Source organism: Lissotriton vulgaris, chromosome 10 (genome assembly GCF_964263255.1).
Source record: "Lissotriton vulgaris chromosome 10, aLisVul1.2, whole genome shotgun sequence".
Classification (NCBI taxonomy): domain Eukaryota; kingdom Metazoa; phylum Chordata; class Amphibia; order Caudata; family Salamandridae; genus Lissotriton; species Lissotriton vulgaris.
This window is the reverse complement of record NC_141698.1, coordinates 610,509,477-610,535,906: the sequence shown is the minus strand read 5'-3', so window position 1 is coordinate 610,535,906 and position 26,430 is coordinate 610,509,477. Positions and strand designations below refer to the sequence as shown.

General features: G+C 45.5%; 1 protein-coding gene across 1 annotated transcript in view; it reads left to right on the top strand.

Annotated features, from left to right (window-relative positions):
* Positions 1-26,176, top strand: part of TTC21A (tetratricopeptide repeat domain 21A) — a 427,059-nt gene extending 400,883 nt beyond the window's left edge. The window contains exons 28-29 of the mRNA XM_086941450.1: positions 24,548-24,615; positions 25,474-26,176. Of these exons, the coding sequence (XP_086797576.1) occupies positions 24,548-24,615; positions 25,474-25,551 (146 nt within the window). The 3' untranslated portion in view covers positions 25,552-26,176. The remainder of the gene's footprint in view (positions 1-24,547; positions 24,616-25,473) is intronic.
* Positions 26,177-26,430: the final 254 nt, after the last annotated feature.

Below are 26,430 nucleotides of genomic sequence, written 5' to 3'. Positions count from 1 at the left end.
TTGCCTGGTACACTTGGTACAACTGTCTGCACACTGAGAGCTGCACACTCTGAAATTAACCTAACACAAGGTTGCTGGGAGGCTTGATCCTCGCACCACATTAGACATAACACAAATAATGTTGATGCCAACATTTTGGGCTCTACGCGGGTTTAAGATAGAGTTACACGGAATGAACGTAGACACTTGGTGCTGCGCATGAAGAGAGCTGGAAGCGGTTGATGTGAACTGCTCCTACTGACATTGAGAGGTATGGGGCCGCCCTGCTAAAACCCGGATGAGACCTTCTTAGATATAATATAATATGCTAGATAGGGTGCGCGAAATATAGGTGATATAGATTTCTATAGAAATTGCATTATAACATGCTAGCACCTTTTGCTTACTATGGATTAGTGACTATGCTGCTGACTCTGATTTTTATAATCTGCATTTTGGTATTATACAAGATACTGCGTTTGAGAACTTTGCATTGAATAATAAATATTTCAAACTTGCACTTGTGTTCTTTGACTCTCAGTTTTGGTTTGAAATGATTATATAACGAAAGAGTGTTCATGTGTTCCACGACTCCTGAGGTATTCTAAAGATCATGTTCTGGTTTGTCTAATACATGGATCATTCCATAATGATCCATGAGACACTGTAGCTAGCTAGGTAACGAGATTTCTGACACTGAGATGAGTTTTTGGATCATCCTAACTCACTGAGGTTCTAGATCTCTATGCACAGTTCTGTGGGAGAACGGAAACCCTGCTACATGGAGCCCAACGGATTGGTTGGCCGTATTTCATGACACTCGAGTAGTATATCATTCATACCTTGACACCTTCATTTCCGTTTCCGGTAAACGGCGGTGTCGGAAAACCTACCTGTTTTTGAAATAGGTCTTTTCAAGCTTGAATTCTTCTACAAAAGGTTTCTTTGAATCACTACCCAGTTGTGCTACAAAGTGTTCTTTGTCTAATTTTTCTTCTTCCTGTGCTATCATGGCAGTGGAAATAGCGCAGCATAGCCGCGTCGCGGTTCGCGACCACTTGCGGGGTTATAATGTACCCGCGGAAGGCTTAGCTGTGGTTCTAGTAGTGAGTGCGGAACATGCGTACCCGTACGAATTGTTTTATTCCTGGGTGACATTTCCGGAAATAGACGCTAATTCGGGTGTCTACCATTCATACACTGCCACGGATGTACCGGCGGCTTATGCTCCGTACAGGGCACTGGAAGTACCTATAGACGCTTGGCAGCACGGAGTTTGGTTTGGTGGCGCCCTACCCCATTCTTTAACGGCTCCGAGGTTAGGTCCCTTATCCATTCCGGGCACAAATTGGCCCGCTTTGGGTGGATTTACTCCTCATCCTAATCGCACCACTTGTAATGTGGGTGACCTGCGGCGTCTTCATGAGGTCGCAGTTGGTGTGATTAGAGCGCTTGTTCATTACATTGGTCGTAATATTCATGGCGCAGCCCCCGCAGGGGCGCAGCTTCGAGCAGACCAGGCTGGCTTGAAAATAAGTCCGGTCTTGGTGAATTCCGTTATGGGCAGAAAGCCAGACAATAAGGATGATTTTCCTTACTGGCTTGCCGAGAAATTCGACCAGCTGGAAGCTGTGTTTCCTAATACGACTCCGGGTGAAAAACACCGGATTCTTACGCTTAGTTTACCGAAAGATTTAGCCCCGGAACTTGTTGACTGTGAGACATGGGGTAAGACTTTTGCAGCGGTTTACTCGAGGTGCTTTGGCACACCGTCAGTGTCGAACCTGTCTGCGATCCTCAAACGTGTTCAGGATGATCACGGACCTGAGTCGGCGGTTGAGTTGGGTATGCGCCTGAACGGTTCATTTGAGACAGTTTGCGGTATTATCCTTGCCAATGTAAAAGGGGATGCAGTGAACTTTCAAGTGGCCAATGGTCTGGCGTTAATTCCCGATGCCGAGAAACCCCGTCAGCTGGCAAGAATAATTGTGGCGGCTTATAAAATGGTTGGCCGCAATTCTAAGGGTGCGAAGGTTTTTCTTGAAAAAGAAAAGAAGCAACCCCAGGGGCAGTCTTCGGAAACAGGTGGACAGCCCAGGTCCAAGAAACAAAATTGGCCTAAAAAGCAGAATCAGGGTAAGCAACAACAACAACAGACACAGGTCTCGAGTCCGGCGCCTTCACAACCTGCGCAGTCAGAGCGTGTTTATGAATTGCGCGATCGCGCTACGATTAAAACACCTGATAGATATCAGGCATCTGACCAACGCTCTCCTCGTTCCTTTCAGGACTCATCGGCTCCGTCAACCGGTGGTGGAGGGGGCGGCAGGGGCAGGGGTGGTCAGCAAGGACGTGGCCAGCCCCGCACGCGAAGTGAAGGGGATCAGCGAGACGACTCTACGCCTAAGAGACCGCAGTTTGCCAAGAAGAAAGTCGCTGCCTTAACGGCGCATCGATATGCCCCAGATAGTGAGAACGCGGCTTCGGAATCTGACGTGGGCTCTGACCTTGCTGGACAGCGCGGCGGAGATTACCATAGTGAGAGAGGCCCTCCGTCCACTGTTGAAGGTGACAGCGACTGAGACTTTTATTGTGATTGAAACAGCTGATACGCATGTTGCTCCCCCTGAAAGACTTTTTGAAATTGTCCTGTTAATTGAAGGTGACATGCAGCGAACTGTAAAAGGGGTATTTTGGGAGAATCTTTCGGATACGTATGACATTTTGCTTTCGGAGGCTGACTGGCCCCCACCTTTTGTTCTCGCAGCTCCGCGAGGGGAGGAGGTAATCCTCCCCAGTTTCGCGCACACTGTACCGAGAGTGGAAGCGCTGCATTTTGCAGAAGAGTGGGCTCTGGCGCTTGCGCCGGCTGTGTACCGAAATCAGTGTGGCTGGGATAAATTGTCCCCTAGCCATGAGATTCCTTTATGGTCACAGCCTCAGCCACAACCCCAGTATCCCATACGGCGTGAAGCTAAGGCTTCAGTCGCGGCTATCCTTGAACAATTGGAATATCAAGGTGTAATTGAAACATGTGTGTCACCAATGAATAATCCCCTTTTTACTGTTAACAAGCCAGACGGCTCGTATCGTCTGGTTTTGGATTACCGGCATTTGAACTCGCATTGCCGTAACTGTGCAGTACAGAATACTCACGGCTCTGCCCTAGTGAATAGTCTTGAGCGTAAACGGTTCAAAACCACGCTTGACATTTCCAATGGTTTTTATGCACATAGATTAGATGGTCTAAGTTCCCAATGGACCAGTTTTACATGCGGCGGCGTACAAAAAATGTTTAAACGACTCCCAATGGGATATAAAAATAGTCCTGGAGTGTTTTCCGCCCGCATAGTCTCTCTTTTAGAGAGTTTCGATCCATTTGCATGTTCGTATGTGGATGACATTTATCTCACAGACGACGAGCTTTGGGTGCATCTGTGTCGAGTAAACAGCATAATTTGTAACTTTGCAGACATGGGTTACAAGTTTAACTTTGCGAAATCACACATTGCGGAGTACACAGTGTTGTTTCTTGGTTATGAACTTAACCATGAAGGAAAGGGATTGGCTCCTCACTTCCTGGAGAAGTGCGCGCAGTTGCGCTCTCCGACAACGCTGAAAAAATTACAGTCTTTACTGGGTTTTTAAATTTCGGGAGGACATACATTCCGGAATATGCCCAGAGTATCAAGCCTTTATATGCCTTGGTACAACCATCTTTTTCCAAATCATGCTGGCTGCCTGAGCATTCAGCCATTCTGCAGTCTTTGCAGGCTGATTTGCTCACTTCTGACTACTTACAAACCCGTGATAACCAGACCAACCTGGTGATAAGAATTATCCCTGGGACGGTGGGTTTCACGTACCTGACTTTTAACGAGGGGGATACTGTACCTATTGCTTACAAGTCGCACTTGTACACTTCGGCTGAACTGCGTTTTTCCACTGTGGAGAAAGTGTTAACGGCTGTGCAGATGGCAATTCTTAAAGAACGTGCCCTGTCGCAGGGAAAGCGCATGTTGGTTGTTACCCCGTGTCCTGCCTTGGAGGCGGTCACGAAAGCCAGTGTACCTAATTCTAAAGCTTTGCACCCTCGGTGGATTCAGTGGGCTACTTCCTTGATATCTCAGGATGTCACGTTTATTTTTGACGCCGCTTTACGGTCGCAGGAGTATTTACAGTATGAATTTGTTCATCCTGCTCCTTTAGCAATGCGGCCGTTGGAGGATTTCCACTGTATCATTTACACGGATGGTTCGGCGCAGGTTGCGCATGGCTCTAAACATGCCTACGTTTCCGCTTGCGCCATTGTGGTCGGTGCAATGGTGAACGATGTGTTCGAGTCCAGTGTCGTGCACACGCAGACACTTGGGGACTGCACTGCACAATTAGCAGAGCTCCGTGCTCTGATGCTTGCATTGGAGTACGCAGATCCTAGTGTGACAACTTTAATCGTAAGTGATTCTTACTACTGTGTCCAGTCTTACAATGAGAACTTGTTCTTTTGGATTCAGAATGATTTTCGTGATTCCAAAGGTAGCACAATAAAACATAAAATGATCTGGGTCCGAGTAGCGGAACTTAAAGAAAAGCTACCGCTCGTGTTTGTGATTCATACTCTCGGCCACCAGCGCGTGGGAGTCCACGCTGTTGGCAACTCGCTTGCTGATGAAGCAGCGAAATCAGCGGTATCTAAATACTTAGTTGCAGCAGTCACGAGGTCCAAAAGCAAAATAGATGATGACATCTTGGCGGCTGTTGCTGCCACAGCGAAGGGAGGTAAATATCCTGCGGGGTTCCCTTCGAAATACACATACCACTTAAGTCCCGATAAGGTTCCTTATGTGAAAATTCCTGAAGTTGGAGAGCGTCTAGTTCCCAACTCGGATCGCAGAGCTTCTCTGATTACAGCGGCTCATGAAGGTGTGGCGTCTGCGCATGCGGGCGTCTCAGCCACTGTATCTCAGCTACAACAGAGGTTCTGGTGGCGGGGACTGTACAAACAGACGCGCGATTATGTCCTTATGTGTGACATTTGCCAGCAGATTAAGCCTTCTACTGCTGCGCGTCCGCCTCAGACACAGTTGTACATCTCTAATAAACCACTTGGATGTGTTTATTTGGATCACTGCGGTCCTTTTTCTTCTGATACTGCGTATAAATACATCTTAGTAGCAGTTGACTCATGCACACGCTTTGTGTGGTTATGGCCGCATCGCAGCGCTGATTCACGGACTGTCATTAAGGATTTGCGTGTCTTTGTGGGAATCTTTGCTTGTGGTGCTTTCCATTCGGACCAGGGTCCGGCTTTCGCCTCTAAGGCGTATAAGGATGCTATGGTTTCGTTGGGAGTACAGGTGAAGTTTTCAAGCCCCTACAGGCCTGAGGGCAATTCTGTGGTAGAAAGAATGAACCGCGACTTAAAGCAATCTTTGACAGCCCGAGTTATAGGCACTGGTAGAAACTGGCTGACCCACCTCTATGGCGTGCAGCGTGCGCTTAATAATCTCCCTAGAAGGTCTCTGGGTGGGCGGACCCCATACGAAATGCTCTTTGGTATCAAGATGTACGTCCCTGACCTTGATGGTGCAGACTGCGAGGCCCAGGCCACGGCCTTTGACGTAGATGAACATTGCAATGTTTTACAGGATCTACAAAAGACCAGAGACAGTCTTGCAAAGGAACACTTGCCCTCCACGTCGGATGATGCGTTGCAGATCCCGGTAGTTGGCTGGCTACCCCAAGTTGGAGAACTGGTTCGAGAGAAGATCGAAAACAAAAAGGAGTTTGGTCCCTCATATCGAGCGCCAGTTCGGGTCCTTGGAGTGAAGGGCACAAGAACAGTCATTTTACCACCACTTCCAGGTCGTAAAGAAAACAGATTTATTTCTATTGACAATGTCAAGACACACAGGGTGGCCGATTCTTCATAGCATGACACCGGCTGTATCCTGTCCTTCCATGGTGAGGCACTCTGTGCTGGCTATTACATCTGGTGCAGATCAGGAGGTGTCCCTCGAGATGCCTACCCTATCAAGTCCTTTATTAAATACTATTCCTGTTACTAACATTGATGAGGTGACCTATGCAGATCCTGCTGATTTATCCATGTCCGATTTACATGCTCGTTTGGCTAACCAGTCCAGATTCTCTTTTGACTCTGATTCGGAACTTTCAAAGAAACCATCGACTATTGCAAAATATGCCACGTTGTTTAAAAAACATTTTTTAGTTCCACCTTGGACATACATTTGGCTGATACTATTTTCATTTTATCTTTTTATGTCAATTGGTTTTGTGTTTTATTTTTTCCGCCTGATTGATGGCCATTATGTGAAAGAAAGAACGGGAATTCGGTACCTTAATGGAACATTGGCCCCTCACTCCTCCTCACATTCAGCACACAGACTAAAGAGAGACTTAAATTCAGTACAAATTACTGCTTGGCCTGTCCTTGATGGGATTGTGTGGGATGCGGTTAGGTTTCAGATACATGGCCCCACAGAAATTATTAATGTTCCTAATGTGCTTAGAGTAAACATGGGAGATGTGATTAAGCAAAATATTCGTTCTGATGATTGGGATCTTCAGGCCGTAGAAGCATTGTTCTCTGATTTGAAATATTATGCGGCCTTTGATGATGAGGATTTGTATTTAGATTCTGTCAATTATGGTGATTTGTTTTGTTACCAACATTATGGAAATCATTTCTTGCACAAGACAAGTTCCAGGCGGGTTCCTGTGAATTACACTCAGTGGGAACATTGCCCAGCTCCTTTACAGGGGAGCTCAAGTACGTTTCTGGGGAAATACTCTTACTTTACAGATTTTAATCAGTCAAATCCTGAGTCGTTTTATTTTAAAGTGAAACAGAAATCCATGCCAAAAGTTAGACTAACTGACACAAAATTGTTGTATTCAAAGTCCTTTCTAGAAAGGTTATCTGTGGATGGCTATGAGTTATGGAAGGAGGCTGTTGACCTTAAATCGGTTTGGGGTACCAAAGATTGGCAGGTACAAGGCACTGAGGCTTTGCATCGTGCATGTCTCATCCCGAATCACATGTTGTTTTTAAACTCGACTATTTCCCAAACAACATGTTTTGGATTGGCTACATCTAAAAAATTAAATAACCCTACTATCCCTGATTTGGAAGAATATTCAGGTTGGAGTAATTTCACTACATTGTCTATAAGTGAGATACAAGCACTTTTGCAGAATTCCTCCTTTAATATTTCCAGTTTTGATCCAGATGGGTGGCTTTTATGGCAGAGAAGCTCTGATTCTTGCCAACGTCGTTTTTTGGGTTTGTCTGAAGGTTTTACACGCATCAGGCCAGATCCCAGGTTTGACTCAGATCACACTGTTACAACTTATTCAGTAGGCAAATTGTGTCAGAACTGGTTACAACATTCCACTTTAACTGCAGTTAAACTGCATCTGTCCCAGTTGAATGAGAACATAGAGTTAAATGATTTTATAAAAGGCCCGACTATGGGTAGGTCTAAACGCTTTATTTATGCTATTTACAATGAAATTTGGAAATTTTCACGAGTCGAAGCAGCTAAACGCCTGAGGGCTATTGATCAAGCCAATTTGGAAAAAGTGCTTGCAGTGGTCGATAACAGTATTAACACGCTTTCTTCCAGAATTTACACATTGGATAATATTGTTTCTTCTGTTGTTGATATTGTACATGATGAAGTGTCCACGTTATACCATGGTCAAAATCAATTGCGTTCTGTAATGCAGTTTGCCTGGACTCTACAGACAATTAAGGCTGGTCGAGTTCCCTGGACCGCATTGAACGTTTCATCACTTTTTGCCCCTTTTAATCTTACTGAAAAACAGCGCATGCTTTCAATGCGTGATGCATCATTTTCTATGTTACATATTGAGAAGCTAGAATCCTTGCCTTTTTCTGTTGCTGAAACCACTACTGCCACGTGGCTTATTCATGGTTTAATTACATTACCATTTCCTTTATACAAATTTACTAACTGTATGCGATATATTGCTATAGGACGATATGAACCACTAGGCAATGCATTCCTACATGAGACATGGTCATTACCATACACATACAGATGTCTGAAGGATGGGAAAGAAGTGAATCTTAATGGTGAGGAATGCACACAGTCACCTGACCATTCATTAATATGCAGACACATTCAGTTACACGGTTCTTGTAATCAGGACCGCCCAAATTTAGCATGTGTTTTAAAAGGCACGCCAGTTCCAGCAGTGGTTCCCACATTTACATTGTTAGCTAATGGTAGTTATTTACTGTTAAACAACGAATTATGTTGTGGTTTATTAATTGGGGTGGCGTATGTGGTAACTGTATCAGAGCGTGTAGTGTGCTGCAAGAATGTTCTATACCCACCCACGCATGGTTCTTCAGATGTCTCCATCTGGCCACGGATTCTAACCTTGGAAGCAAAATTCAATGGTTTAAGCAGAATAAGGGCCCTTTTGTCTCAAAAACAAGTGACCCTGAGTTCGGCCCGGGAAACTTATGTCCTTCACATAGCCAACACCCGCACAGAGGTGCAGGCGCTTTTAAATACTGATTTGCCGTTTCATTTCTGCGAGCTGGTACACCAGATTTTTAATGCTTCTTCAACGACTGGGCTGGCACATTTTTTCAAGTTAGTGAGCAGTGGCCTCGTGACTACGTTTGAGAAGGTTTTTGGTATCATTCCCACGTTTTTTCATACTATTTTTTCGAGTTTGTTTGGTGGACTACCTGTGTTATTGGCTGTAGCCGCTGGCATTCTGTTGGTATTTTTCTTCATAAAACATGGATGCCCATCCTGCACAAGACGCCGTTCAACGCCTCCTGACACTGTGCCGTAATCGAATGCTCAATTACTATGGAACATTGCCGCTTGCAGCATTAAGCACGGCCTATAGATTGTCATTTCGGTTCACCGACTTCACGTGTGTCCAACCTGTGTTTCACTGCCTGAACTGCGAGTTCGATTGGGCCATTGATTTGTGCCTATGCTTGAGGAATGCTCCTGACGTCGATTTTGATCAGCTAATGCGTCCCGTGGTGGCTCATGAGTTGATCTGTTCTGGCGAGAGAGTTATGGCCTTGGCAGCAATAAATGGAGTTCTGGGCCAATGGGAGATCTCTGCAGCGGCGGATGCCTTTCTGACACACAGCGTTCTGGTGAACCCACCGAGTTGTCCTCTGGCGTTACAGGAGGATCCGATGCTGGAGGAGCACGTATGTTCTTTTCCATTGCTGAATTGGATGGCTGAACTATTTTCGGATGATGGCAGTGATTTCATACTGGAGGCTGTTGCAACTTTCTTTGCATATACTTTCCATTCATGACATACCTGGGAGGAGTGCTTTGTTGTGAAATATGACTTTCTCTTCGCTGAATTGGAGAGCTGGAGTGTGTTCAGCTGATGGAGAATTCAATCACGTGGTGTCGCTGGGGATAATGTCATTGTGGCACATGACTTTGGATATTGGATAAGTGCCTTGTTTTTTCTCTTACATACATTTGGATTGATGCGACCTGGTCTTACTTTCATATTTTTGAGACCTGGCGAATGACTTTTAGTTCGAAAGTTTTGTTTTTATTTTTAGACTTGAGGCCACTGTAGGCATTCATACATATACATTCATACATATTTTTAGCTTATTTTAGCTTAAGATTATTGAACTTTGCTTTCAATCTTTGTATCTGATTTAGTATTGCCTTTTCCCTTATGTTTGACGGTGCTCGGACCAATGGGGGGGTGTCATATGGATACTTCGTTACATATATTGTGTTAAGTTAGCATGAGTGCATTACATGTTTAAACAGCCTTTTTTCCTTCGGCTTCAGTTTTGCACACGACACATACTTGTTGTTGTCGCCTTCACCCTAGAAGCGGTGAGGTGGTTTATTTGAGAATAATATGTTATTTCTATGCTATCAGCTTTGCCTGGTACACTTGGTACAACTGTCTGCACACTGAGAGCTGCACACTCTGAAATTAACCTAACACAAGGTTGCTGGGAGGCTTGATCCTCGCACCACATTAGACATAACACAAATAATGTTGATGCCAACATTTTGGGCTCTACGCGGGTTTAAGATAGAGTTACACGGAATGAACGTAGACACTTGGTGCTGCGCATGAAGAGAGCTGGAAGCGGTTGATGTGAACTGCTCCTACTGACATTGAGAGGTATGGGGCCGCCCTGCTAAAACCCGGATGAGACCTTCTTAGATATAATATAATATGCTAGATAGGGTGCGCGAAATATAGGTGATATAGATTTCTATAGAAATTGCATTATAACATGCTAGCACCTTTTGCTTACTATGGATTAGTGACTATGCTGCTGACTCTGATTTTTATAATCTGCAATTTGGTATTATACAAGATACTGCGTTTGAGAACTTTGCATTGAATAATAAATATTTCAAACTTGCACTTGTGTTCTTTGACTCTCAGTTTTGGTTTGAAATGATTATATAACGAAAGAGTGTTCATGTGTTCCACGACTCCTGAGGTATTCTAAAGATCATGTTCTGGTTTGTCTAATACATGGATCATTCCATAATGATCCATGAGACACTGTAGCTAGCTAGGTAACGAGATTTCTGACACTGAGATGAGTTTTTGGATCATCCTAACTCACTGAGGTTCTAGATCTCTATGCACAGTTCTGTGGGAGAACGGAAACCCTGCTACACCGGTCTGAAGATCGTGGCCGGGAGAGATATTGGGTCAGCAAATACCCGCTCCATGCGCACATGTGGAATGTGTGCATTTCCATGAACCCACGTGTGCAGGTGGGAGGCCTGTGTGCCCCTATAATATAGCTCAAAATCCGGAGCGCCTAAACCGCCCATGTCGTACGGCAGTGTAAGGAGGGTCCACTGCGCTCTGGGTTGCTTGCAAGTCCATGCCAGCTTAACCATAAGCTGTGTCAAGGTTCGGAAGAAGGCTTTCTACAGCACCATCGGGATGGGGCTGAACAAGAATAGAAATCTAGGTAATACCACCATTTTCATAATGGCTATGCGCCCCAGGAGGGAGAGCGGGAGTTTGCACCAGGCCTCCACATCGTCCTCCAGCTTGCTGAAGGCTACCCCGTAGTTTTCTCTGAGCAGCGTCTCTGAGTCTGTGTGGAAGCGGACTCCTAAATATCTAATCGGGTCCAATGACCATTACAGCGGGAATTCCATTTCAAACCTCCTGGTAGCCGGAGTAAGGGGGAAAGCCAGCGATTTCGCCCAGTTGACCTTCAATCCAGAAAGTGCCCCAAATCGGACTACTTCTCTAAGCATAGACGACAAATTATATTCGGGGTCTCGAATATACAGCAGGGTGTCATCTGCATACGTCGATACCACGATCTGATATGATGGGAAACTTACACCCTCATTACCGTGATATTCTCGCAACGTGCAAGCAAGTGGCTCAGCAACTAGCGCATACCATAGAGGGGAGAGCGGACAGCCCTGCCGAGTTCCTCTGCTGATCGGAAATGGGTCTGTCACGCGATCGCTGATGCGGAGTCTGGCCGTCAGCGCGTGATACAAAGCACCTATCATTTGAAGATACGGCATGCCCAATCCCAACCGCTGCAACACCTGTCTCATGAATGGCCCCTCAACGGAATCAAAGGCCTTCTCCATATCTAGGAAAACTGCGATGGCCTTCGCGTCCTGTTTAACATGCTGCATTGTACCAAGGACCTTGCGGATATTATAGGTCAGATTTCTACTGCGGATGAATCCCGCCTGTTTCGGTGCGACCAGTTTGGGGGCAAGGAGAGCCAGGCGGGTAGCCCACAACTTCGCATAAAGTTTGGCGTCTACATTTAATAGGGATAGAGGCCTGTATGAGCTGCACTCGTCGCGTGCCTTACCAGGTTTGAGTATTGTGACTAGTAATGCTTCCCGCATGGAGCACGGCATGCTACCCTCTACTCAAATGTCGTCAAAGAGCGTGGACATGTGGGGGATCAGCTTGTCCTGGAAAGCTTTATAGAATCCCACTGTGAGTCCGTCAGCACCAGGAGCGCTTCCTGAGCGCATGCTCGCCAGCGCTTCTATTATTTCATCTTTCTCTATGAGTTGCATGAGGAACTCACGGTGCGTGTTAGTAAGCATGGGTAGTTCTATGTGTTCCAAGTATTCCGCAGTTTCTGCAGAGAGGTCTCCGCTTTTGGAGGAGTAAAGGTCTGAGTAATAGCTCCTAAACCTGTTTGCTATCCCAATCTCATCAGAGAGAACCCGGCCATCCGCAGTCTTTAACTCAGTAATTTGAGATTTGCCCCTGCTGCCCTTAAGTAGTGAGCTAGGTCGCTCCCCCTCTCCATACGTTCTCGCAGTCGCGTATTTCCCCATGTGTTGGACTTCCCCATCGCTTCCGCAATATATTCAGTGACCAGGGATTTTATTTCTTCCGCTACGGCTGGATCTGAAGTGCTCTGCTGCCGCCTCTCAAGTGTCGCTAACTGCTTCTCTAACAACGACAGCCTCTGTCGAATGGCTTTGAGAACACTCGAGTGCTTGGACATAGCTATGCCCCATATGTAAACTTTAAAGGCCTCCCACACCATTTGAAAATTGTCTACAGAGCCTATGTTGGCTTCAAAAAAGACATCAATCTCTTCCGCCAACTCTCCCCTAAACAGCGGGTCAAGCAGTGAATAGGGGGAAAGCCCCATGTAAACGGAGGAATCGATTTTACAGGGGTCTCCAGTACCATCAGGAGAGGAGAATGGTCCGACAGAGTTCGTGTCTGAACTGTGCAGGCCCTAATGTGACCCATCATGGACGAGGACGCTAGCCAGTAATCAATTCTGGTGTGAATATCATGGTATGCCGAATAGTGTGTGTAACCACCCTGTGCAGTATGTCTGTATCTCCACACATCCTCCAGATCTAAACCAGTGATCTCCGTTTGTAGTGCTTGTGCAGCTGCTGAGGGCTTACGTGGTGGACCTGCTGATATATCCAGAGCCGGGTTCAGGACCAGGTTGAAATCCCCCCCAGAGCAGTTGCGAGGATGGATAGGTTCTAGCTACATTCGCCAGGATGTGATAGAATTCTGGGGAGTCATAATTCGGACCGTAAACATTAATGACTATCAGTTCCAGCCCTAGTCCTTTACAATTGGATATCACAAAACGGCCTCGGGGTCTGCCTGCAAAAGTGTCAGTGTTATTTTGACCTAGGGTTAACCAAGGTCTACACGCCCTTGGAGTGGGTCGTAAAGCCTGCTGCTGCGATGTTACCGTCCAGACCCCTACTATGCAGCATCTTACTTGTGAGTGGGAGATGGGTCTCCTGTATGAGGGCAAAGTCCACCTTCTGTCGTTGCAGGTAATTCAGCACCTTCCTAAGTTTACGGTGGTCATTAAGGCCTCGTACTTTCCAGGTGAGGGCACAGCAGACCTCCCCCAACCTGGCCTTGCCGATCCCAGTCCCATCCCCCCTCCCTCTCTTACCCTCCCCCAACTTTATGAACTCCAGAGAGTCAAACGGTAGCATTGCGCGCGGAGGCCGAGGTTGCCATGCCGTCCGCAAACAGTGCCTATATGCACTATGCCGGAGCCGCACCACTCACTACCCGTTTGTGGATTATAGTATGCATCAGTAAGCCTGGAGGTGTTAAACGCCTATACTGCAAGTTAATTGTTGCAAGGTCAGCGTGTAAATCTAAAAATCCCCCTTGCACTTGAATTATCATAACAATTCTACAGCACCATACTGTGTTCTAGTCCCCAAGGCTATAGCTCTGCGCCAGTGAGAATAAAAGTCCCCTCAGACTATTGGCCGCGTGCAGCCTCTCAAGCCAGCCCACGTCTAGCTTTACTATCTTAACTGTTCATGTGGGATATCACGTCCCACCAGGAAGCCCACCCCATAGCTGTCCATCTGAATAAGTCTCTCTGAGTATCTCAGCCCTTGCACCTCACCGCCAACTGAAGACAGCGCTGAAATTCAGTCACTCCTGTTCGTTGAGCTGGCTGCTCTCACCTGCTTCATCTGTTGGCCCACTTGCATTTCCGCGATGGTCTCTCGACCAGCCCTTCAGGGTTTGTTGTAAGGCACGAAGGTCTGTAAACAGGTGAGAAGGTCCCTGCTGGTTTACTCTCAATTTTGCCGGGTACAGCATCGCGTAGTCCAAGCCTAGATCTCTAAGCTGTCTCTTGAATGGGGTGAAATGCCTGCGAGCCTCCTGCACTCTGGCAGTGAAATATGGGCATAGAGAGATCTCCGAACCCTCATATTGCAGCGCTTTCTTGTCTCTGGCTTGGCGAAGTGCTGCGTCTCTGTCTCTGTAGTTAAGCATTTTGGCTATGATCGGGCGCTGGGGCACCCAGTCGTGGGTGCGGTCCCAGGGAATGGTGAGCCCGTTCCACCACAAACATCGGGGAGAAAGTTTCTTTACCCAGTAGGGAGACCAACAATTTTTCTATGAATCTCTCCATGTTGCCCGTCTGAGTCGTCTCCGGGAGGCCCGTAATCCTCAGGTTACAGCGACGAGACCGCGCCTCCAAGTCCTCAGTCTTGTCCTACAGGGCCTGCATTAACTTCTCAATTTTTTTTGTAATCTGTGTCAAGTTCCGTCAACCTCCTCTCGGACATGTCCAGTCTTTCTGCGTGCTTATCGATCCGTTCCACTATCCTGTCCATTCTGTAGGTGAGGGTGTCTATTTTCGAACCCAAGGTCGCCATGCTGTTCTGAATGCCCTTATCCATAGCGAGTAGCATGGTTTTTATATCGGTGTCTTCTGCAGCGCCGTCTTCGTCTTGCATGGCGCGCTTATCCGAGTTCGCGTCTTCCTGCGACTTGGAGGGCCTTTGCTCGAATGAGAGTTTGGTTTGAGTCTTATCGTCTCGCCCCATCTTGTGGTGCGTTGACGGGAGCTCCCAGCTCTTAGGCGCACAATATACCCTGTATCCCAGCAAGCCCCGAATCGTGCAGGTCTCCTTGTACCGCTGAGTGATAGTTGGGCAGTACCTCCGTATAAGCACAGTAGTGCTTAATGTGATCCAAGAATTCCAGGGTAGCTCACTCCTCCGCAGGGCTCTCTGTGACTATAGTATTCGCGTCAGCCATACGTCCTGCGTTGCCCAGATTCGACCGCTGCTTCAGAGTGTAGTTTGGATCGCACTCTCAGTGGGGGTTGCACTCTGGCCGTACATGTGGTTACGTGTGGAGTGGATTGAGTCTATCCTTCCTGGTCCACCACAAGGAATGTTGTGACTCGGTTTGCTCTGCACTCTGAGTGTTCCCTACAGGCTTTGTTGTGTGTGGGTCTCCGCAATACCGCCGTTTGCCAGACGCGCTCTCTCCAATGTGCGCCAAAGCGCGTCGGCTTTGACTCCCTCGTGGTCTTCTGCAGTGTTGTCCCAGAGGGAGCGTTACACTGCCTCCTCCCTTCAGTAAATAATAATCACATGGCCCTCCAGCGCCGGCAGTCGATCTGATTTGCGAGCATATCGCACCTTAGCTGGTTGCCAATGTCGAAGCTCTACACCCGCTGGCACGCACCTCATGTGGCTACACCACGCGGTAAGTCCGGCTCACACACTCAGGTGCTCAGCCCCTACAAGCCCACTTCTCACATAGGTGCCCCCTTGTATCTTTAATAGAGGCAGCCACCTCGCGAGGCGACCGTTACTCTGCCTCAGTAATGTTGCGTGGGCTGGAGCGTTATCCCGGGCTCAGGGGGGTTGCGGTGGGGAGGAAGCAGTGAGGAGCTGTCCCGCAGGCAGTTTCAGGCTAAGGACTCGTACCTGCTCGGGTCTGTTCGGTCCGGCCCGTATCCCTCCCGGACGAGCGTCGCGCTCTGGCCGCACGCACTATGACGTCGCGCGGGTCAATTCCTCACTCGAGGTCGCGGCTTTCCGGCCTTCTGCGGGTCCTCTCCACCACGCTTGCGTTCGCCAGGGTCCCGGCGTCGGTATGATGCCAGGAAGAGCTCGCAGCGCGTCGCGACTCCTGGCCAGATCGGGGGATTAGTCTTTTAGAGCTGTAGCTTGTGCTGATGCAAGATAATTTAAGGATTATATAAAACCACAAAACAGAGCTCTGGGCTTATTCGGCCATCTTGGTTGCCGGCAAGCTTCGCCCCCGGAGATGCATTTTACCTTGAGTGGAGCTTCTGCCACTTGTATGCTTTTCTGCCAATACCACTCCTGCGCAAAGTTCTCAAGATCAGAAACTAAAGGGCCCAAGACATTCTTGTGACTCTGGCTGGATTGGGCATGGAGAGTCTGGTATCCTGAACTTTGAGCATGACCATTGGTCCTCCAGTCAGATTGCCTCTTCAGGAGGGTCTTCAATTGCAGCAACAGGGTAGGGTTCTACACCCGAACCTGCACGCTCTCCACCTACATACATGGAGATTGCATGGCAATAGTTGGCAGCTTTCGTCCTTCTGACCGAAGTCTATGATGTTATTCTGGCAGCTAGGCGTTTCTCCACCAAGTCTGTACACGTCTCCTGATGGGACAAGTTTGTATCACGGTGTGCTTTGCACAGTGTTAATCCCATTTTGGCACCTTTATCCAAGGTTCTTTTGTTTGCCCTATCGTTGGCCCAGCAGGGCTCTGCTATTGACACTGCCAAAGGGTATCTTTCTGCATTCCTGCGGTTGTCAGACCAACCTGCTCTTTTCAAATCCCCTGTTGTAGCTAAGTTCCTTAAAGGTCTGCAGCAGATGTTTCACCCTACGCCATATATCATGCATCATTGAGGACTCAACCTTGTTCTCACTTTCCTGATGTAGCGCAATTCAAACCTTTGCACAATTTCCCTCTTTGACTACTGTCCATTAAATTGGCCTTTTTAGTGGCAATTACATCGGCCCTCTCTGTGCGCCCTCCGTACACCTCCTTTTACCCGGACAAACTAGTCCTCCGGACACGTCTCCTTCTTTTCAAAGGTTGTCACTCCCTTCCATGTAGGCCAGAGCAGTACCCTGCCTACATTCTTTGCTCCGCCTCATCCCTCCAAAGATGAGAATAGACTCCACCGTCTGGACCCAAAAAGAGAGTAGTTGTTCTGTCTTTTTATTCATTTTTTAATGTGTAGAAAACAATACAGAAGGAATCAATAAGAGAGAAGAAAAGGTTAATTAAAATAATTAGTAATGTCAAGATATGTACATCCATGTGACGCATATGTTTGTTATTGACAAAATTCTTAGAACACCACTAACTCTAAACCATACTCAGAGATTGTAGCGTAAGGCTAGAGCTTTGATGTATAGGAGAGGTATGTAGCTTTAGGAAATTTGCAGAGTCTTAGTAAATGCAAACAGAAATATATGCATATTGCGCACATCTGTATGATTGTGTCCATTACTATATCTTAGGGGGAAGGGGTAAGAGGATACAGAAGGGGGAGACTCATGTGAGTCAGTAGGTGAGGAGTTAAAACCTAAATTGTTGATTCCGGGAGAGCCCGTGTTCAGGGAGAGAAATGGAGGATTTCCCTTTGGGGGGGGGGGGGGGGGGGGTGGTTGTGAATAAAGAGATCAAGCGTATCCCAAATGGCGTGGGGTTTTAGAGGAGGTAAGGATTTTGTAGAACTATAAAGCACCATGACCACTTGATAGTATTAGTCAAAGTTTCTGTTGTATGGGTGAGCTATGAAAGGGAGGGACCAAGTTCACATATTTTGTCCTTAATTTGAAGAAAGTCATGGAATTCCATGTTTGAGAGTTTGTATTTGTTTTAGGGAGGCAAAGGAGATCAGATCGCCATTATCGTAGAGGTCTGATATTGTTGCAATCGCTTAAGCTGCCCATATCGGTCTGATGGTTAGGGAGTTAGGAATATGTAGTTTCTTATTGTGCCATAGTGACATCAGGGTTGCTTTACGAATATTGGTTGCCAGTGCTGCATCTAAGGAAAGTGTGGCAGACACAGTGTCTTTAAAGATGGTACGGGACTGGGTATAAGGATGTTGGGACATAGTCAGAGTTGACAATAGTGGAATGAGGTGGCAGATAGAAGACTCCATGTCGACCCATATAGTTTTTTTTACCGGGTCAGTTTCAAACCACCGTGAGCCCTGGGATGCCAGGTAGGAAGTTTGGTAGGACATCCAATTAGGGAAATCTCAACCACCCACTTTTACGGTTGTCCTCAGTTTTTTAAGACTAATTCTGGGTCTTTTATACTCCCATAGGAAGTGTGAAACAGTTTGTCACTTTTAAGAAAAAAGTCTGGTGTGGAGTATAGTAGGTAGCATATTTGATAAGAAGTTAATCAAGGATAAAACCATAATTTTGATGGTTTTGAATTTACCCCACCAGGATATGCACTTTGGTGACCACGTTAATAGTAGGTCTTTTATTTTATTCAGGGTTTTATTCTTATTGATGGAAATGGATTCAGTGAGGTCTTTGCAAAACCATAACCTAATATATTTGATAGTCGATTTTCATTGGAAGTTGGATGAACCACCCATTGAGGGATGGCAGTGAATATTCAGCTAAAGGATTTCAGTCTTGTCTTTAATCAGGGAGTAACCAGAGAAGTTAGAAAAACGATCAATACAGGATAGGATTGCAGTAATCACGAGATCCAGAGATTTTGTAAACATCAAGATGTCGTCTGCATACGCAGCTGTTTTGTATGGGATGTTATTAAAGGAGACGCCTGGGACCTCCGGCAATTCATTTAACATCAGGAACAAAAGGTCAATGGTAAGTAAGAACAGTGGCAGGGATAGGGGGCATCCTTGACAGGTTCTCTGTTATAGCAGAGAGGGCTTGGTCAGGGTTCCGTTGATTCTAATTCTTGCTGAGGTGTTGGAGTATAGGGTCATAGTCATTGTGATTAATTATTTTCCTAAAGCATGTCTCAAGAGAACTGCTTTCAGATATGGCCGGGAGACCTTGGTGAAAGCATTCTCCATGTCAAGGATAATAAAATATAAATAAATATATAAATATAGAATAATAAAAAATAGTATTCCTACCAACCATGCCATGGCTGAAAACCTGGACATTAGCAGCAACCCACACACACTCCAGGAAATCCCCTCCATCGATCCACCCAAACTGCTGGAACTGATGAACCGTGTAAAATCTGGGTCCCCCAATGATCCCTGCCCTCCGCACATACTAAAGGAAGTCTATACCTCACTACCTCAAAGTATACTCCCCCTTCTGAACACATCCCTACTACAAGGAATAGTCCCCAACTCATTCAAAGACGCTACTTTAGTCCCTCTTCTTAAGAAACCGGGGGCTGATCCCTCCAATCTCTCCAACTACCGCCCCATATCCCTCCTCACTTATGGCGCCAAACTGCTCGAAGCCCATGTTACCAGCTGCATATCCAATTTTATAGAAACATCTAACTACCTGGAGCCTAACCAAGCCGGGTTCCGCCAGGCACATTCCACCGAGGCCGTGATCCTCGCTGTCCAGAACACTCTAAGGACCAACGCCGACAATGGAACCCACCAAGCCCTCGTACTTCTCGACCTGTCGGCTGCGTTCGACACGGTGGATCACTCCATCTTATTACACCGTGTCGAACAAGCCGGCCTCAACGGCGCTGCCCTCGACTGGATCAAGTCCTTTCTAACGGACAGATCCCAGGCAGTAAAACTGGAGAATTTCATTGCTCCCAAACTCTCCACCTCTTGCGGTGTCCCACAGGGCTCCTCATTATCCCCCCTCCTTTTTAACTTATATCTCAAACCGCTACTGCACTCCCTGAAACACAGAAATGTCACCATTTACAACTATGCGGACGATTTGCAGCTGATATTCCCCCTCAACTCTATGGACTCTACTAAGGAATTTCAAACCACCATGCTGCACATCCAGAGCTGGATGGACCAGAACCATCTTAAGCTCAACCCTGGAAAGACCGAGCTTGTACTCCCTGGTAACAGCGCTTTAAGTTGGGGCCCCCACTTCTGGCCAGCCTCTATGGGCTCCCCTCCTTCCCCCACCCAGTCAGTGAAAAGCCTCGGGGTTACTCTCTGCTCCGACCTCTCATTGAAAACCCAGGTCGGAACAGTGATCTCTTCCTGCTTTTTTCAGCTAAGAAAGATAAAAAAAATCGCCCATTTGCTGTCCCATTCTGCACTCATTCAGGTGATAATCGCCTTGGTCCTTTCACGTCTGGACTTTTCCAACTCTATCTACTTGGGCCTTCCTCTCACCCTCGTTAAACGCATGCAGATTGCTCAAAATCAAGCGGCTAGATTAATATTTAAGAGCAACCGCAGGAAGTCGGCCAAACCCCTACTAGCCTCCCTCCACTGGCTCCCCATAGCCCAACGGATCACCTTTAAGGTAGGCTGCATAACCTTCAAAGCCTTTCACGGCAAAAGCCCCAAGTTTGTTAACCATCTCATAAATAAATACGAACCGACCCGGGATCTTCGCTCTGCCCACCTGTCCCTTCTCTCGCTACCCTTGTACAAAAAGAAACGCCTAGGTGGATCTCGCTTCGCCTACCTCGCCCCCAAAATCTGGAACTCCTTTCCCCTGTCTATTCGGAACTGCACTAAGCTAGTAGAATTCAGGAGAGCCTTGAAGACCTGGCTATTCAAACAAGCGCACGGTTAGAGCATTGTCACCTCTGCCTCATCAGTTACCTTCTGTCTCTCAGCGCCATGAAACCTCTGGGTGACCGTGCGCTTAACAAATTCCGAATAAGATAAGATAAGATAAGGGCTATGGCCGCTGCTGGTAGGGAAAGTGGGTTGGAGGTTTTCTCAAAAATATGGGAGAAGAGACTGATGTTATCACTAGCTAGGCGTCCTTTGATGAAACCAGATTGAGTAGGGTGGACTAGTTTGGGAATCAGGGGGGTGAGACACTTTGCAAGAATTTTTGCATAGATTTTAGATCCATATAGATAAGGAAAATAGGCTTAACATTTTTGGGGTCGCAAATGTTCCTTACCATCTTTGGGAATCACCACTATGGTGGGTTTGGACATGGATTCTGATTCTGAGCCAGCAGCAGCCAGTGGTAGAGAGTCAGTTTTAATGTGGTGATATTGGAGCGGGCCAATGGTTTTATAAAATTTGATCCAGAATCTGTCCGGTCCCGGTGCCTTACCAGATGGAATACTTTTAATCCTACAAATGATCTCCTCACTTGTAATTTGATTGGCAAGCAAGATTCTATAGGTGTTGGAGATTCGCTTAATTGATAAGGACTTCAGTAAGTTGGAGCAATCGTAACGTGTTTGCGGAGGGAGGGTATAATTTGGTGTTGAAATGTTGAAAGACTTTTTGTATCATTTCAGTCGAAGTTTGTAGTGTCCATCTTTGATCTTTTGGATGAGATTAGAGTGACACTTAAACTTCTGATAGTCCACCAGGTACTTACGAGCCTTATTAAGGTAGCACAACGTTTTGCCTTTTTGTGTATGGACCCATATTTCAGTTGTGTTAAGGTAGCTGGGTCATTATTCTGCCAATAACTCAGTTCTTTCGATTTAATTAATGAGAACAATAGGTCTAGGGATTGAACGTTTGTTTTTCCGCGACACTCAACCAATTATTTTAACTCTACAATAGCATTTCAGGGAGTCCCAGAGAGTAACCGGAGAAGATACAGAGTTAATATTTATCTGAATAAATTGGGATATTCATTGTGGAGTCCCTTCACCTCATATAAGTCCTCCCGGATCTCTAAAGTCATATGCCAGGCCTTTGATTTCGGTGAGGGGGAAGGAGTTGGAGTTGCAACGAGATGGCTGAATGGTCCGAAATAAGGATCAGTTGCATAGAGGTAGAGATGGCTTGTGGAAGGAGAGTGAAATCAACCATGAGATAGTTGAGTTTGGAGAAAGTGTTATAAGGAGGTGAGAAAAAGGTAAAGTCGCAGCCAGTGGGGTTGTTGAGTCTTCAGATATCAGCCAGTTTGTGAGCCAAGCATAGGGTGTGAAGCGCTTTATGAGATTTAGGGATTCTGTATCTAAAAGAGAGGGTCCATTAGAAGGTTGAAATCACCACCAACTATAATCCACGCATCTAGGGGGAAGAGAATAAGTTTGGCAGAAAGGAATCCCAGAATTTAGAGTTGTCTGTTGGGGAGTATAATTTCACTGTATAGATTTCTGTGGTGGGGTTTTGTAGTGGTGTTATTTACCATCTACCATTGTTATCTGGTTCTGATGAAATAATTGAGAGCCCAAAAATTTGGGAGATCAGTGTAGGGGCTCCATTTTTTGGGTGATAGTAGGCAAGCAAGCAATGTATGATACCCACCACATACGGAAGGAAAGTGCTTCTGTATTGCCACTTTTGGTCTCCTGCAAGAAAACCAAATTGTCTTTGAGAGAGTGGCAGTAGTCATAAATTTTTCTGTGCTTTACCAGGTGGTTGAGTCCTTTGGCTTTAAGTGAAATCACTTTAATCAGTCAGGGTGTCGTGGGGAGAGCAATTGTCTCCAACTGGGAGAAAAAAGTCTGAAAAGGCGAGGTGTAGAGTTTTGGGCAGTGGATGTCACCTGCAGGATACAAACAATAAGATATAACCATTAAGAGCAAAAAGGAGGGCACAAGCCTGCAACAACGCATGTGGAACGACAAGGTATAAACAGCCGGACCCTGACAGGCAATAAATGTGAGCGAGTAAAACACAGGGCTTAATGCACCGTATCACAATTATTGTCAACATCAATAACAAGGATAATAATACGTATATACATGTACATAAACATTAAGGAGTGTGTGGAGACATTGTGAGGTGTCAAGGGAGGTTATAATGCGAGCTTGCTGTATGCGAGCAGATGGATGTTGCTTGAAGTGTGATAAAGTTTCATGGATAAGCACGGTAGCTTTAAAGGGGCATTGCGTAGGTAATAGAACTTAATAATGGGAAACTTCGTGCCCAGCATATTATGAATGTGAAGGTGGGGGGACATGGCCCAGGCACTCGAATAGTTTGTAGGCAGGACAGCTGCTTCCTAGACATGGAACAATGAGCGAAGATCCATTGTTAGAGGTCACACAAGGCTAGAATATATATGATACATGATATGTCTGGTTCCGTGCAAGACCGTATGACGGATCATTGGAAAACACATGAGGGGAATGTAGAACGTACCCTGGAGTGCAGGTCCTAAGATTATAATAGTAGAACATGTAATCAGAGGTGATGAGTGAAGCATGAGACAGGTCAAAGCCACATAGCCTGCATAGGCAGAGACCATGTGGAAGATAGTTACACACATCAGACGTAATATAATATTATAGGTGAAGACATACAGGGGAGAAAAGTAGAGTGTCTGTATTGCGTAAAAGGCTATATGAACATGGTGCCGTGAAGCAGGGTAGGTAGAGATTATGGTATGTGTGTATCATGTGTGGATCAAGCATGGAAAATGATTAGTATGTGGGCGCATGTGGTAAAAGGTGAAATCTGAAAAGCAAAACAATCAAAATATTACAAGCGTTATGAACATTAGAACAGTTTTTGGTTTTGTAAAGCATTCAGAGATCGTAAAAGATATTGTTTAGGTGGGAGTGGAGTGAGTATTGTCATCAACCAGGACCACTCAGAAAGTCTTCCATGTGAGTCTCTATAGTGTTGTCTAGGAACACTCACAGATCACTATGTTAGGGAACACGTGGGTCTTCCATGGTGAACAATCTTAAATTTGGCCGGATCAATGAAAAAGTGTTGGGTTGCTCTGTACAGCAGAGATAATTTGAGGGCTAGAAACCCATTTCTCCTGAGAACCCTATCTCTGGCATAGTCCTGGGAAATGTTGATCTTTGCGCTTTGCTAGAGAAGTGACCTGGTCTTCTTCATATGTGATAGGATAGATTCTGTATGTTGGTAGCACAAAGGTTGGAAAATCTGTGTCCGTGGGGTGGGCATGTTCTTAGGTTTGAAAGAGGGCTTTCTATGGGCGTGTTCAGGATCGACGGGATCCATCCTATCTCCTAATATAACATTGGATTAGTAGTTCTACTCTTCCAACTTGACCTACCTATTATTGAAAGAAGTTCCTCACTCACAGAAAATGTTCTTCCAGTCGGTTGAGCAGGGCATGGTTAATTTTCCGTTGTTGACAGTTTTGCAGGATCTCCTGTATGGCCTTCAATGGTGGTCTCAGGAGTCATTTAATTTCCTCCAGCCATCACCTAGTGGTCACTACTGAGCCCTCTGAGTATGATTGGAGCACAGCCATGTGACTTCCCAAGATTGCAACTTACAAACCTTTTTTTAACTCCCTCATCCATATCAACAATCTGGAGTTCAAGGTAGTTTTTCTAGTTCCACAGTATTTCTTCCCTTCCTTTCCAGTATTAATTAACACAAGCAACACAACCACATTCTTTATCAACAAGGGGAGCACTTTACCATGTCATCTCTGCAGCCTTACAATAAAACTGGGATTTTTCATAGAGTATCTACCTGTTAGCCATTCTTGTGGACTCTTGCAACTTTTGCACACAAGCTTACTTTCTAACTAGACTTGTGCAGTTTTGTTGATTACACTCTAACCAGTAACATGTTAATGTTGGATTGTGTTCAGGTGGGTTGGTAAATATTATATATTTTATTTATACTCATGTTCCACCTTAATTTCTAGGTTTTAAACTGGCATTCAATTATTTGAAAGGGAAGAAATATCTGAATGCAATAGAGATTTGTCACAAGGTAAGTCTTGCTTTTTATCTTCCGAGTTAAAGGCCTGAGCCACAGGCGAGGGTCTATAAAGAAAGTGAAGACTTTTAAATATTGATAAAGCGTCAGGCATAAGGGGTACATAGCTATTAAAACATTTCATCTACTGTTATGAATTAAATAGGGAGAGACAGAATGGCAAACATTGAAATGTTGGAGAAGACGTACATCACCAATTCTAGCAATGGAATGTTGAGCCCTCCATTGAAGATAATGGAGCAACAGCGGCGTATGAGGAACTGGTATATTCCCGCTTTACTCAACATCTCTTTCCCTGCCTCTCCAAAATACATGCAGTGGGTAGGGGAAAGGGAGAGGCTGAGGCTGTGCTGCAGGGCACACCAGAGCCATTCCTCTCCCTAGCTTCGAGTCACTTGAGCATCCGAAGAAGGGTGGGGGAATGCTGTTCAGTTCCTGGGTATTCTTGGCTTGGCTGAACTACAAAAAGCAGTTTAGCCAAGCCGGGGAGCACCAGGGGCTTATTTCAGCCGCTTTTTAAGTACTCTTACTGTGAATGTTCAAAAGCTAACAGGCGTGGCCCTGCGTGTGGCTGTTAGCTGTAGAACATTCATAGCAACTTAATAGCTTTATAGCCTTCCGTAGCTGGGATATTCTGGCCATGAAACGCCCGCTCCCTTGTTAAAGGCCCTCGCTTTCAGCTCGGGCCTTAAATAGCTGGGATTGACCACTATGTCAGGCTATAAAGCTTAATTATTGGCTCCATGTCTCTCCATTATCTTCAGTGCTGCTCTCATGATTCCAGTGCTCTACTGGTTAGTCTATTATGTTTGGAAATGCACTCTCCTTACAGACTTTTGTTCTTGCTTTCAGGTTCTTAAATCTCATCCCACTTACCCGAGGATTCGTGAAGAAATTCTGGAAAAGGCTCAAGCTGCTCTTAAACCTTAGGAATAAAAATAAGCAATTTGCCTGAAGTTGCCAGTTGAATTAGATATTTTGTTTCATACTGCCTATGCAGTTATCAATGGTGACAAAAACTATGGGTAATACTCCAAAGATGTTTGCAGTTTGCATCTTGTGGCCCTTGAATTAGCCAATATGCTAAAAGTTACAATTATCTGTTCACCCCATCAATTTTACATATCTGCTCTAATCTTTCCCATTGTGAATACCCACTCCACCTCTTTGGTCTGTGGTTGTTTAATTGATACATTGAAAGAATACTAAAATTGCCAAAGATAGAATAAAGGTTTCATCTCATCTATTATTACTATGAAGAAATTATATTATAGTGCCAAAATGCTGAAATATTCACACTATAATTTTAGTCCCATTGGACAGACCTTTGTTATCAAAGAGAAATATTTATAAGAAGAATATAAAGGGTCAAAGCACCTCTGAACATCATATTAGAAAGGGAATTATTTGTATATACCTGAAGAATTATTGTGTAGCAATCTTATACCTATGTGGTTAGTGTTCATAGTGCTATTTATGATTTTTAATGCCTTTCATATAATGTACAAAGTTCTATTTTTGTATTGTTATAATAAATATATCTATACTTTAAATCAATTATTTTTGGTCTAATTCGTGCAACTCATGTCCCATATAAAAACACATTTTCAAGGCACGATTTATAGTGATTTTTAAAAAATTGTTTATGTTGGAGAGTCATTTACAAACCCTGTTTCTTTGCAATGGAATTACCCATCTCATTTTGATCCCTTTCCAGTGACCCCATGAATGTGAGAATCTATTACTCTACTGATCAAATAATAATTATTAAAAAGCCTCATGCAGTAACATACTTCTCCATGTGGAAGT